The 15,701-nt window shown below is 33.7% G+C and overlaps 1 protein-coding gene across 1 annotated transcript in view; it reads left to right on the top strand.

Moving 5' to 3' along the window:
• LOC149807106 (uncharacterized) overlaps window positions 1-14,629 on the top strand; it is a 166,214-nt gene extending 151,585 nt beyond the window's left edge. The window contains exons 37-41 of the mRNA XM_089962073.1: window positions 2,035-2,181; window positions 3,047-3,166; window positions 3,987-4,115; window positions 6,090-6,253; window positions 8,272-14,629. Of these exons, the coding sequence (XP_089818199.1) occupies window positions 2,035-2,181; window positions 3,047-3,166; window positions 3,987-4,115; window positions 6,090-6,253; window positions 8,272-8,469 (758 nt within the window). The 3' untranslated portion in view covers window positions 8,470-14,629. The remainder of the gene's footprint in view (window positions 1-2,034; window positions 2,182-3,046; window positions 3,167-3,986; window positions 4,116-6,089; window positions 6,254-8,271) is intronic.
• Window positions 14,630-15,701: the final 1,072 nt, after the last annotated feature.

Raw genomic sequence — 15,701 nt, 5'->3', positions numbered from 1 at the left:
TTCATAAGGTGCAACAAGGATTAGTTGTTAAACTGGAAAGGATTTTCTCACAAGGTGTAACAAGGATCAGATGTTACACTGGAAAGGGTTTTTACATAAGGTGTAACAAGGATCAGTTGTTAGACTGGAAAGGATTTTCTCACAAGGTGTAACAAGGATCAATGTTGAACTGGAAAAGGTTTTCTGACAAGGTCCATCAAAGACCAGATATTACCCTGGAAAGGTTTTTTTTCGTAAGGTGTAACAAGGATCAGTTATTAGACTGGAAAGGGTTTTCTCACAAGGTGTAACAAGGATCAGTTGTTAGACTATAACAGGTTTTATGACAAGGTCCTCCAAAGTCCAGATGTTACACTGGAAAGGCTTTTTTCATAAGGTGTAACAAGGACCAGTTGTTAAACTGGAAAGGGTTTTCTCACAAGGTGTAACAAGGATCAATGTTGAGCTGGAAAAGGTTTTCTGACAAGGTCCACCAAAGACCCAATATTACCCTGGAAAGGGTTTTTACATAAGGTGTAACAAGGATCAGTTGTTAAACTGGAAAGGGTTTTCTCACAAGGTGTAACAAGGATCAATGTTGAGCTGGAAAAGGTTTTCTGACAAGGTCCATCAAAGACCAGATGTCACCCTGGAAAGGTTTTTTTCATAAGGTGTAACAAGGATCAGATGCTAAACTGGAAAGGATTTTCTCACAAGGTGTAACAAGGATCAGATGTTAAACTGGAAAGGGTTTCCTCACAAGGTGTAACAAGCATCAATGTTGAACTGGAAAAGGTTTTCTGACAAGGTCCACCAAAGACCAGATGTTACCCTGGAAAGGGTTTTCTCATATGGTGTAACAAGGATCAGATGTTAAACTGGAAAGGGTTTTCTCACAAAGTGTAACAAGGATCAGATGTTAGACATGTAATGAATACATTTACAATAGAGCTTGAAAGATAACTGAAAGCTGAGTCTTGGAAGAACCAGTCATCGCTTCATTTTGGCCATTTTGTTCATTTCAAAGCTAGTTTTCTTTTCACATAATGTTTTCTATGTGGGCTGGTTTATAATGTAGATTATAAATTCTGGCAGCCTGTAGGAATCCTGTGTATTTCTTACTGTTATCATAAAACTCATGCTTTTCATGTTATTTATTGTGTAATATTTATGATTCAAGTTTCTGCAAATGACTCACAGTTGTTTCATCTGTCAACAGTATCCATACCATAATCGATGTTCAGGACACAGTGGTGTCTAGAGAAGCAAACTACAGTAATTTCGTCCTTTGTCTAACATGAAATTATGACTGCAAACAACAGTCATTTTGTTCTTTGTCTTTATAATGTGAAATTGTGACTGCAAACTATAGTGATTTTGTCTTTTGTCTTTATATCGTGAAATTATGCCTGCAAACTGCAGTGATTTTGTTCTTTGTCTTTATAACTTGAAATTATGACTGCAAACAACAGTGATTTTGTCTTTTGTCTTTATAATGTGAAATTATGCCTGCAAACTGCAGTTATTTTGTTCTTTGTCATTATGACATGAAATTATGACTTAAAGTGGTTCCAATATAAGGTAATTTTTGCATGTCAGGTTTCCATATCTATGTCATATATATTCTGTCAATTTGTAATAAATGCTTATCAGGTTTCCATATCTGTCATATATATTCTGTTAAGCTGTAATTTTTGCATATCAGGTTTCCATATCAATGTCATATGTAGTCTGTAAAGTTGTAAGTTTAGCACATAATTGTACTGCAAGTCAGTGTATACTTAAGAAAGAGATATAGTAATGCATCACAAACACTTTAGGTCAATTTTGACTGAAGAAAAAAATAATTATTTTCAAATTATTTACCTGTGCAATGAATATTTTAGTAGTCAGAGTTGGTACTACATTATTGTAAATTTGTTAGTCACTGTAAGAGCCACTTTTCTTTGACTTTAGTTGTGTTCAAAAACTGATTATTAGTGACCAGATATGACTAACACTCAATATAGCTTTCTTATATGAGAACTAATGAAAATGATTTGTGCCTGTTTTCAGGAAGCAAGCATCTGCCAGGGTCTCGACCAGTTATAGATCCATCCACAAGAAGAGTCAAAACATATGCAGAGAGACTGCAGGAGATGAAGTCCACTGTGACATACTCTACCCCAGTAGCACCTAGGATTCATGTGGTTGGCTCTTCAGGTACTCCACACTGACAGACTTGAAGAAAACTATATGAATAATGTGTATAAAATAATGTGTATAAAATAAAATTTGGCAAAATGGAGACATATTCTGCAATAAAAAGTAAACTTTGATTTTGAGATTGGTATGCCAATAATACACTGCTTTTTGCCCTATTCCTTGTCAAAAAAGACAAAAGCTAAGAAATCAAACCATTTTATTGCAGAATATGTCTCCATTTTGCCAAATTTTATTTTATGCATTTACTATGCTTGAAAATTAACATCAAAACAGGGATATAGTCATTCTTAACATGGATTTTAACCATTATTCTACATAAAATGGGGGCCACCTGGCCAGTGGAATTTAGGCCTATTAAATAAAGGACAGAACAATTAATGTTATGCAATGATAAAGCATTATGTTACTAAATACTATTGACGTTTCTGTGTTATAATATATACATTGTCTTAATTGAAGAATGTTGCTTTGTTGTCATGTTCATTCTTTCTAGGTACTAATTTGATACATATTTTGAATACAATCCTATTGCAAGTGCTTGTTGTCATGTTCATTCTTTCTAGGTACTAATTTGATACATATTTTGAATACAATCCTATTGCAAGTGCTTGTTGTCATGTTCATTCTTTCTAGGTACTAATTTGATACATATTTTGAATACAATCCTATATCAAGTGCTTGTTGTCATGTTCATTCTTTCTAGGTACTAATTTGATACATATTTTGAATACAATCCTATTGCAAGTGCTTGTGCTTCCAGGTCCAATTCATATTTGAAGCAAAGGAATATTTGAACCAATTATTATTACTGAACATTTTGAACATGAATTTACTTATATATTATATCATATTTAAATTCCAGTTGCTAGTGAGTCAGCTAGGTCATCAGGCTTAGTCAGAAAGTCTGTCAAACCTAAACACAAACCATTGACCTATGTGGAGAGGTTGCAAAAACTAAGTGAGGGAACACACAAACCCAGAGGTAAGGGTTACAAGTTATATGTTTTATTGTAATTAGTCTTTATGAAGTTTTGTATCACTTTAATAGCTCATCATTTTTGAAAATGCTGAAAACAATAATTTTTAAAAAGACTATTTTACTTCCAGGTCTAGAGACAGATTATAGATTCACTTTGTCCATTCATGTATCCTTCCATGAAATATATTCTCCATCAGATATGTCTGGGCTGCAACTCTTCTTTCAATATGTCTATTGAGATAAAACCTACAATACTGTGACAAGTTTGGATGATGGTCAAACATTTAAACTTGTTCACTGGGCCCTACTTTATAGCTCTATTCAATATTGCTAGCAAGAATTGTGATTAGACTCCAAAACCTACATACATATTACCCCAAAATTTGCAGTTTGATTGCAGCTTGGGATTAATGTGTGTTAAACACCAAACTGGGGCACTATTACTGATTTTATAAGGCTCCAAAAGACAGAAATTAATCAGTTTGTTTCATAAATTTCAAGTGAAATGAGTAAACGTAGAATAGTCCAATAAATTGGCCCCTAAACTTGTACTGATATTGATGGATGGTTTTGGTCTGATCTCACCTCTTCTTAAAATCAAGCTGTTAATGCAGACAAACTGGCCACAACACATCTGTGTACGTTTTAGACAAATACCGGTATTTCTTATGGTTTGGGGGCTGATTTATAATGCTAATCATAGAGGAGCCACTATTTTTTATTACAAATGGACCCAATATATTACATTTATGAAAATATTATGACACTGACTTATAATGATTTACATTAGTCTTAATATGATTAAATACTTTTTGTATTGAAGCTGGCCCCACAACAGTTGTTCCAAGACCTGTAATGCGGTCACACAAGCCAATCCACAAACCCCAAACTTACACTCAGCAGTTGAAGGCACTCCAGGCACCAAAGCAGCCACCTGGAGCGGTCTCCAGAGGTAAATTGATAAGTACTTAATGTATGTTTTTTGATATTACCAGGGCATCAGAATTGTTCTCAAATCCTATGGTAGCCATTTTATCAGAAATTCATACACATTAAGATCTGGAAAGTACATGTATTAAGTGCATATGTTGAAATAAGTATATATAGTAAATAAGTAAAGATGAAAATAAGTACAGTATATATGATTATGTTGAAATAAGTATATATAGTAAATAAGTAAAGATGAAAATAAGTACAGTATATGTGATAAAGAAGCACACACAAGCCCTCTTGAATTTGTATAGAACATAGTATTTGATATGTACATGCTACAGAAAGAAAACAAACTTTATGACCTAAACTTACTCTGCTAATGCTGTTCTCTTCAGATTGTTATGTTAATGTATCCATTTAACTTGACTTATTCTGCCCTTTTGCTGTTAAACATTTCTTTAATGAACCATATTTGTAAAGTATGCTTTAAAATTTGACTGCTGAGAGTTAATATAACATTTTCAAAATGTAATGATATAAATGTTACTGGCAAAATGATCATAAAAAAGTAGTGGGTACATTTATTTCCACATTTTGTGTACTCTGCTAGCTCACTACAACACTATTCAAAGGAGTATCATTATACTGGGTATACACTGCAAGTTCACTACATCACTATTCAAGGGAGTAGCATTATACTGGGTTTACATTGCTAGCCCACTACAAATCTTTTAAAGGCATTAGCATTGTACTGGGTATACACTGCTAGTTCACTACAAGAATTAAAGGGAGTAGCATTATACTGGGTATATACTGCTAGTTCACTACAAGACCATTAAAAGGAGTAGCATTATACTGGATATACACTGCTAGCTCAGTATAAGACTATTGAAGGGAGTAGCATTGTACTGGGTATACACTGCCAGTTCACTACAAGGCTGTTCAAGGGAGTAGCTTTGTACTGGGTATACACTGCTAGTTCACTACATGCCTTAAAGGGAGTAGCATTATACTGGGTATACACTTCTGGTTCACTACAAGACTATTAAAGTGAGTAGCATTGTACTGGGTATACACTGCTAATTCACTACAAGACTTAAAGGCTGTATGGTTTTGTAGAGTTAGTTTCCGTGTACTGTTGGCTGTATGGTTTTGTAGAGTTAGTTTCCATGTACTGTTGGCTGTATGGTTTTGTAGAGTTAGTTTCCATGTACTGTTGGTTGTATGGTTTTGTAGAGTGAGTTTCCTGTCAACTGTTGGCTGTATGGTTTTGTAGAGTTAGTTTCTGTGTACTGTTGGCTGTATGGTTTTGTGGAGTCAGTTTCCTGTCAACTGTTGGCTGTATGGTTTTGTAGTTATAAGCCACTATAAATCAAATCCACACGTGCCTACAAATTAAATTAAATATATAATACAAATTAGTGACAGTACATACCAGTAAATGGAAGTTACCCGTGTGGTCACAAGCTAAACATCTCTACATGTCAGATTTGAAAAATGAAAATCAAGGATGAATTTCATTTAACTACAGATTGAAAAATGGAATGTGACAGATTTGGATACAGTAAAGATAATTTTAAAGCCATGTCTTGGAGACAGTGTTATTTTTAAAATATTTTTATGACTCACTAAATAGAGTCTTCTTGTTACATCGCTGTATGATAGGTTAGAAGATCAAGGGTAAAATCCATCATCAATTTCAATGGTCCCTGATTCATTGAAAAATGGTAATTGCACAAAATATGCCTGAATCCACTCTCACTGTCCAGTAAACAGCTCGCAAAACAGTGTTTATCACTTTATGGAATTACCAAATATTTTGGTAAATGGAGTGTGAAGACTGTTTTAACCAGAATTAAGTCTAACCTTGGAGATCTTCGGTGTATCAAGAAACCAGACTTAATCTTCTGTAATGGCAAAGTATTGATGTATTGATGCTGAACATGATGTAACTGTACATATACATGTCTGATAATAAAAACCCCTCTTACAGCTAAGAAACTGTCGGCAGCCAGGACTGCAGCTAGGCCATACAGAGATCCTTACAAGGAGCATGTGAAAGATTTGGATGACTCTTCAGTTGTCAGCTCCTGGTCCATGGGAGATGATGTCCGCAAAATTCTGTATGAAGATGATATCAGCTCTATAGGACGTGGAGTAAGTATTACAACCCATATCAGATATAATATCTTCAGTTATTCATAAATTTGAGAGGTGGCATGGATGGGCTGGTGGAGTTAAACCTGCAGCGGATCTGTGCTCAAAACATAATGGAAAATTTATTTTAAAAAAGAAACAAAAAAACAAACACCTCGGCAAATAACAAACATTTCATCAAGACTGCTCTTAGGCTTCTAACCATGCCAAAACCTGTTAAATGTTTCTTTGGCTAAATTTTCTCTGGTCTGAAATCTTTTAGGTAAGAACAATTGATGTTTATGGCTTTCCTTGTTTGGGTACAAAGTTCACTCACTGTGTGCAGCAAGTTTTGGTGAAATGATGCACCAGTGCATCAGTACATATATAATTTTTGCTGTTTTGATACACACATTGATACTTAAGATGCAAAATTGAACGAAAATTACTTTTACTATAGAAAGTTACATTTAATCTTCAGTGGTCATTATTAATTATTATATCTAATTGTTTGCCAGTTTATTCTTTACATGTATCAATATGAATCATACTACATGTTGTGCATTGCAATACATATTGATCTGTGGTATTGGCTTGCCATTTCATCCCTTGTAGCAACTGATCTGATTATTCTTAGTAAATAATTATTTAGATTTAAATTGCCAGTACATTAATGTGATAGCATAAGGGGCCTTTTTGTTTTATTTCTTATACTTTTCACCTTCTAATATGAAGAAAGAATAAATTATAAAAATTAAGTCTTGAAATAATACCACAGATTTATTGGTGTCATAACCCTGAGCACTTATTATAAATATGAAATGACTTTCTTTATGTCTGTGTTAAACCATGCGCATGCCGTGGTTTTGCTATGACTGAGTTGACTGTAGCAGGAAAACTAGAATGATCCATCAATCTCCACAATATGTGGCGTTTTTTGTTCTCCTATAGTCCAATGTTTTGTCACTATGATGAGGACTTTCACAAAGAAATGAACCTTGTGCCAAATCTTAGAAGTAGGCAGCAGATTTTCTGCCTACTTCTCATGAATAGAATTTGTATCATGTATTGTTGAAGGAAGCAAGAAAGCATTGCGGCCATCATGGCTTAAACCCAGAACATGTTAAATTAGACACACATACATGTACTACTAAACTGAGATTTTCATACATGATCGACTGGGTAATAGGTTGATATACTGACTTTGAATGCTTCAACAACAACCTGAAAAATATGCATAATCTTTTCTTACTATTTCCTACTTTTCCTTCTTTATTTGTCAGACTCTGTATTTTTCCCTTTTTTTTCTTTCTAAATTGGCCCTGTTATATTTACATTTCTAAATTGACCCTGTTATATCTACATTTCTAAATTGGCCCTGTATATATCTACATTTCTAAATTCGCCCTGTTGTATCTACATTTCTAAATTGGCCCTGTATATATCTACATTTCTAAATTGGCCCTGTTATATCTACATTTCTAAATTGGCCCTGTATATATCTACATTTCTAAATAGGCCCTGTTATATCTACATTTCTAAATTGGCCCTGTTATATCTACATTTCTAAATTGGCCCTGTTATATCTACATTTCTTCTATTTTGTGTCAGCATGTGATACAATGTATGTTTTGCTAACCAGTTATTGAGAGCATTGTATTTTGTTTCTCCATACATTCTTGCATGAGCTTAAAACTAGTTGTACTATATAAGCAATCTAGAAAATCTATTTTCTGAAGACAAAAATAATGAAGTAGGAATATGAATGTATGACAAGAGATGCCCCCACCAATGAGGTGCAGTCAAATAAACTGAACTAAGAACATGCTTTTGTTCAAGTTTCCAAAGGTATGTCCAGTAAATGTTTAATTATTTTCAGTAATTTAAATAATTTTGATGCTTTATTTCTTTATTAAATGCTCACTTTACCCTACTTTTTCCAACCTTTTTTAAATCAAAAAGATAGCCCTACATTGTCTCTTCTTTTTCATAAAAGGATGCTTTAAAGACTGGACTCATTATCTCTTTTTTCTTTTCAGACTTCCTATGGCCGCATGTCCATGGCCTCAGAACAGATTTCGGATTATTACAATGTTGTTATGGGTGAAGACTATTCACAGTCAGTTGACATTGATGAGATAGCCAGGATTGCAGATGCCGCCTCCGTCAGCAGCGGAAGTGTAATGAGCATCATTGACTGGGATGCAGTTGATAATCTTATTGCTGATGTCAGATAGAATTCTAAAATACCTTGGTGCTTAAAAGATATATGAATATTGATATTCTTGACTGGGGTTTTTTTCTCTTTCTTTTAATCATGGACTTAATTGCTCCAACGTTTGCTTTGATTGAATGCCATAATGGAACCATTAGCTGTAGGAGATTATTGAAATATTAAATCCAGCACTCAAACATTTTTTAATGGTTACAGTCTGCATCAGATAAACAAGACTAGACTGTATTTATTGGCCTACTGAATAATGACATCATCTTTGGAAACATAAGTAATGGAAAGCAGTGGCCTATTCCATAATGACTTTGATGTAATCACAGGGAGTAATGCACAGCAGTGTCTTATTCAATAATGACTTTGATGTAATCACAGGGAGTAATGCACAGCAGTGGCCTATTCCATAATGTCTTTGATGTAATCACAGGAAGTAATGCACAGCAGTGGCCTATTCCATAATGACTTTGATGTAATCACAGGGAGTAATGCACAGCAGTGGCCTATTCCATAATGACTTTGATGTAATCACAAGAAGTAATGCATTGCAGTGGCCTTTTCCATAATGACTTTGATGTAATCACAGGGAGTAATGCACAGCAGTGGCCTATTCCATAATGACTTTGATGTAATCACAGGGAGTAATGCACAGCATTGGCCATTTACAGCAGTTGTGTGGTGGCAGTTATAGACATAAAAGAGTTGTTATAATGAACATTTTCCAGTTTTTATTCTTGATATACAGTACCTGATTTTTGCTATATTTATTCCTATAAAATATCCTGATGGAAACTGGCTTGACTGACAGTGCTTTTTGCCTCAATTAAGTTGGACTTTTATCAGTATTACTGATGATATTCATCTACATAAAATATTTTCAGTAAAAAAAATATTTTGATATGTATTTGTATATGACAAATATCCATTAAGGAAACCAGTGTGTAGGGTATTTGTATATGACAAATATCCTATATGGAAACCAGTGTGTAGGGTATTTGTATATGACAAATATCCTATATGGAAACCAGTGTGTAGGGTATTTGTATATGACAAATATCCTTTATGGAAACCAGTGTGTAGGGTATTTGTATATGACAAATATCCTGTATGGAAACCAGTGTGTAGGGTATTTGTATATGACAAATGTCCTATGAGGAAACATCTGTGTAAGGTATTTGTATATGACAAACATCCCATGAGAAAACCTCTGTCTAGGGTATTTGTATATGACAAATATCATATAAGGAAACCAGTGTGTTGGGTATTTGTATAGTACATGTATATGACAAATGTCTGATAAAAAAACTTCTTTGTCTGTGACTCCTGGTTAGGGCTTTTTCACTTTGTCTTTTCCTGTCCACTTGTTCAGGACAAGATAAATCAGTCAGTATAACAGGTGGAGGGTGAACCTGGGAAAACCTTGGTAAGAACTACCAACCAATGGTTTGGTAAGAACTACCAACCAGGGTTTTCCCAGGTTCACCTTCCACCTGTTATACTGACTGCCATGTAATGTCTGTTGTTTGCTGAAAATGGCATTCAATCTGCAACAACTCACCAAACAATCAGAATAACAGCTAATTTGTATTGTTCAAGTTATAAAACATAAAATAAAGTTTCTTATCTTTAGTGCCAGTGACCACCCATGCATCAGAGAAACAAATGGCAGAGTACACTTCTTAAAGGATGCTTAATATTAGCTTAATAAGCAGGAATTAATATATATCTAACTACAAATGATTAGCAAATGTGTTATCAGTCAAACGGATTTTAATTACTTATTAAAGTCTATATAAATTAATTGTGGAACATATAGGCATAGGCATCTACATCAGCTCTGTGCACTTTTTATATCATGATTAAACAGCAGACCATATCCCCTCCTGACTTTAAAAACAAAAATCGATGAAATTGATGATATTGATGAAATTGATGATTTTGAATATATTGGAAAATAAATAGATCAAAAAGAGGAGACTGAACATAGAGACAAATATGATCGAGTTTCATTCTGTATGGAACAAACCAACTAATGACCAATGTGTTTCCCCATGCCTTCCTGCAGATTAGAAGAAATTGGACTTTAAACATACATTATTAATTATCAGCTAACTGATCAGTACTTTGGTAAAACATTTATTTTATTGCAATCTCAATAAATAAAGCCATTCTTTGTGAATGTGCTTATTACCTGATGTTTAAAAAGTCACAGTTCTATATTTCATATATCACATACACAAAATCGATTCCAGACTGTATCTTAATAAGGTTGAAAGGAAAATGCTGGTCTGGAAAAAGATGAGTCCATAATAAAAGTCAGCAGTTGAATCTTGTACATGAAATTGTGACTTTTTAATTTTGGAAAACTTGTAATTGCTCAGAGCTAAACTCTTGCTGTAAGGTGCTTGTCCAATAGAAAAATTAGCTAGTCCCAGACATTGGGCTGTCTGGTTTGTGCCCTGTTGATATGGGCATGGGCTGTCCAATTTGGGTAGCCATATTAATATGGACTTGAAGTTCACAATTATATTCCCTTTTTATAACATTTCCTGGCCGAAACATAATGATATTTTAAGTTGGAATTTCATCTTAACACTCTGAAAAGTAGAATCAGTTATTGACTCGGCTGAATTGATGTAGGAAAAGTACCACACGTGGACTCAAAATGCAATACATATATAGTGGGGTCTTTTACATGCACGATGTCACAGAGACATAAGTCCATAGGAGTTTCAAAAATGGATGAATTATGACCACATTTTCTTGTCTATAACAGCACCTACCTGAAAACCATGTTAACCCAGTTCTAATGTTGCATAGCATAGGGACTGATCTGAGTCTACATTGTTCAAACTACTTACCAATTTCAAAGCAAACAGTGTAGAACCCGATATGCTGGTGCATTATATGACAGTAAGCTCTGAGTCTATTGTGTTCTTACTACTTACAGTTTCAAATCAAATAGTGTAGAACTTGATATGCATTATGTGGCAGTATGCTCTGAGTCTACAGCATTCAAACTACTAACAATTTCAAAGCAAGCAGTATTGAACCTGATATGCTGGTGCACTATGTGACATTATATCTGTGTCTAATATAGATCTTGTATGCTGGTGTATTTCATAATAATGGTTCTAGGTCTTATATGCTGGTGTACTATGAGACAGTGAATCCAGATCTTATATGCTGGTGTATTTCACAATAATGTTTCTGGGTCTAATATGCTGGTGCATTATATGACATTTGATCTGGGTATATGTGGTTTGTAATTTGGTACACACTATACACAAAATGAACATGTCTAATAAATCATATATATTTATCTCATTCATCACAAAGAGTAGGCAGTGCTTGTACCCCTAATCTGAGGTCCACTGTTTCAAATAGCTACAAAGCTTCCAACCCAGCCCAAAAAACAAAATAAAATATGTAAAAGAAGCTTTCGATATTTAGGTGTCTTTGTATGTATTTTAAAGGAAATTATACATGCTTAAATGGTATAATCCTGACAAGAGGATAATTGTTTGTATAAAATATAACATATTCAGTGTCCTAAATTGCTGCAGGCATTTCCTTGTAAGTTTGTACATAAACTGTTTAATATTTAAATTTATTTTTATATTATCAGTTCAAGCATAAATACAGGTCAAAATGTGTGCTGTGTATGGGTTTATGTTTGTATGTGCAGTGCTGCATTTATATGCATAGGTTTTTGGAGTCAATAATGTTCATAATGAGATCCTCAAGGTTGATTTGTTCTAACTGAGTCACCCTCTTAAAAATAAAGATGGATGGCTGATAACTGTCCTGAGAATTCCAGAAGTGACTTGAACATGTTAGATCTGTTACATCAGAGATCTTGATTTAAATAGATTAAAATTACACACTTTGAATAAGGTAATAATGACATCATACACTTGTGAATAAGGTAATAATGGTATTACACACTTGTGAATAATGTAATAATGACATTACACATTTTTGCATAAGGTAATAATGATATTACACACTTGTGAATAAGGTAATAATGACATTATACATGTCAATTAGGTAGTAACAACATTACATACATGTGAATAGGGTAATAATTACATTATACATGTCAATAAGGTAGTAATGACATTACACGATTGTGAATAAGGTAATAATGACATTACACACATGTGAATAAGGCAATAATGAAATTACATGTGAATAAGGTAATAATGACATTACACATGCAAATAAGGTAATAATTATATTACACATATCAATGAGGTAGTAATGACATTACACGATTGTGAAAAAGGTAATAATGACATTACACACATGTGAATAAGGTAATAATGATACTACACATGCAAATAAGGTAATAATTATATTACACATGTCAGTGAGGTAGTAATGACATTGCACGATTGTGAAAAAGGTAATAATGACATTACACACATGTGAATAAGGTAATAATGATATTACACACATGTGAATAAAGTAATAATAATATTACACACATGCAAATAAGGTAATAATGACATTACAAATGTCATTAAGGTAATAATGACATTACACACATGTGAATAAGGTAATAATGAAATTACACACATGAAAAAGGTAATAATGATGTTACACACATGCAAATAAGGTAATAATTACATTGCACATGTCGGGGGCCCTGAGTGGCTGAGTGGTCTAAAGTGCTCACCATTACGGATCACTGCCATCTCACCTCTGTCTGCGTTGGTTCGAGTCTTGGATTCGGCTAATGTGGTTATGTGAGAAAGCTTGCCAGTAGCTTCTCGTGGGTCGGTGGTTCTTTCCAGTTTTTTTTTTTGGGTTCTTCCTCCACCATTAATACTGGCCACCATGTATAGCCTATCTTGTGCTGAAAAATGGCGTTAAACCCTGCAACAACAACAACAACAACATTACACATATCAATGAGAGTAATGACATTACACAATTGTGAATAAGGTAATAATTACATTACACACATGTGAATAAGGTAATAATGATATTACACACATGTGAATAAAGTAATAATAATATTACACACATGCAGATAAGGTAATAATGACATTACAAATGTCAGTAAGGTAATAATGACATTACACACATGTGAATGAGGTAATACTGTAGGAAATAATATTGGCATTAAGACTGTAAAAATGGAGCTTGTAAACCAGTAATTTTATAGTTGATAATAAAGCTAAAAGGCATTGAAACTGTTGTAAAATTAATCTAGGAAGATGATTGCAAGCATGGCTACACAATTCAGAAGACACTGGTATGCCAGAGCAAATACAGTCATTAACCATTCAACAATTAAAATACAACCACTAACCATTCAACATTTAAAATACAACCATTAACCATTCAGCAGTTAATGGCTTCTTGAAAATTTTAAAGTTCTGAATGTTGCTTTTCATCATGTCTTAATGCTTTATATCATGACTAACATTTCGCTGTGGTTGATGATTCTGAGTGTCCTGTTCTTTGTAGTGAAGTGATGCTTATTATTGAGGGGAAAAAATGACATTAAAACTTGAATAAGTCCGCTAATGAATACCTTGACTTTAAAACTTTAGTAATACTGCTAATAAATACAGCTTTTAAGTTATTTTGAGGCAATTTTTTCATTGTTACAAGTCTTGTGGACCATTGACTAATCTGTGATACTTTAAAAAAAAAAATGTATATATTTTCCGTCCAGTTATTTTGTTATTCTAACTTTGTTATTCTAAATATCTGTTTATCTCACTGTTTTAGTGTGCTTATGTTGATTTTATAGATAATATTTAGGCATCTAGGTGTGTAAAACATTCTCCGTTTTTTCATGCCAAGGATTTATAGTACAGTATATATACTCACTTGTAAGTCCAGTCCAGTTGCAAATAACATAGACCATTAATCTGCCCTCATGTAATGTGTCAGCAGATCAGGGTCTATGTTGTTTGTTCTACTGATTACTCTTAACAAACTGCACAGACCCAGATCCATCAGTGCATTATGCAACAACAGATCTGGGTCTGTGCATTTTCATTTGGAATCATCTTTATAAAGTCAGATTATATGGTATCTTTGTAGTAGATACAGTTTTGGTGGATATTTTTTTCATGAAATGTGTATGATCTAGATTTCTGTTTACTTAATCTCATGAAATAAAATAGACATAAAGTCTTTGTTGTATGTAACTTATCTTGAATTTTTCTTTAGCAAATCTTTTCTTCTTTGTATGTCAGAAAGGTTATTTCTGTCTCCTATTGGAATGACCTTAGAAAGGTCAGTGTTGTCTCACCTGTGAAGCACAGTTGAGGCAGAGACTATTTTCCCAATGGCACCATAATTGGCAGTGACATCAGTAACAAGTTTTTTAATGTATCTCAGTTTTTGTACAGTCATTGAACTTAATGGGTGTACTCAGTACAAAGGCAAATCACAGTGAGTACATTCTTTTTTTTTCAATTACCTCAGTTTTTCTGACACATATTTACAGTCAAGAAACTTGATGATTGTAGTCATCTTGGAAAATAATAATCATCACAAGAAAAATTAGGTCACAGTGGCCTAATATTTGCATTCCTTTGAATAATTATTACTTTGCATATTGTTTTACATCTATGTATTTTGCTTAGATTTAGTGATACTTGTGTATACCTTTATAAACCTTAATAGATATATTCATCTTGGATGGAACAGCTTACCTACATGGGCAAATTTAGGTCACATTGATCTAATTTACTTGTTTAGTGACAAGGCTTTGTGATATGCTACGATAATGCAGGCTAGACTTAGCAGTCTGCATAATTCTTTTATTATGTTGATGGAAGTAAATCACCATAAATATACCATATGACTCTCTCTCTCTCTCTCTCTCTCTCCTATCATCCGTCTCTCTTCTTTTTGCAAACAAGCAAAACAATGAATGACTTTGCTAACATATGTACTTACTTAATAATCAAGTCAAACAGCAAAGATTCAGATCTACCATAGTATAATGACAAGTTAAATTATGAATGAGATCCATGCATACATTTACTGGTAATAAAGATACAGGCTGATCATATAGTGGGATTTGAGCCTGGAACCTTCTGATCATGAGTCCAGTGCCTTAACCACTGAGAAACCATAATTTAGTTCAATGGGATCTGAATGTTTTCCAAGTTATGAACCCAGGGGCAGAGTCCAGAGGGGTTAATAAGGATGCACCCAGTAATCCATACTAGCTGCACAGATTAACCCTCCTTATAACCTTATAAATGCCAC

This window comes from Sinohyriopsis cumingii, chromosome 1 (genome assembly GCF_028554795.1).
Source record: "Sinohyriopsis cumingii isolate HCF-2022 chromosome 1, ASM2855479v2, whole genome shotgun sequence".
Lineage (NCBI taxonomy): Eukaryota > Metazoa > Mollusca > Bivalvia > Unionida > Unionidae > Sinohyriopsis > Sinohyriopsis cumingii.
This window is presented reverse-complemented; position numbering and strand designations above follow the sequence as displayed.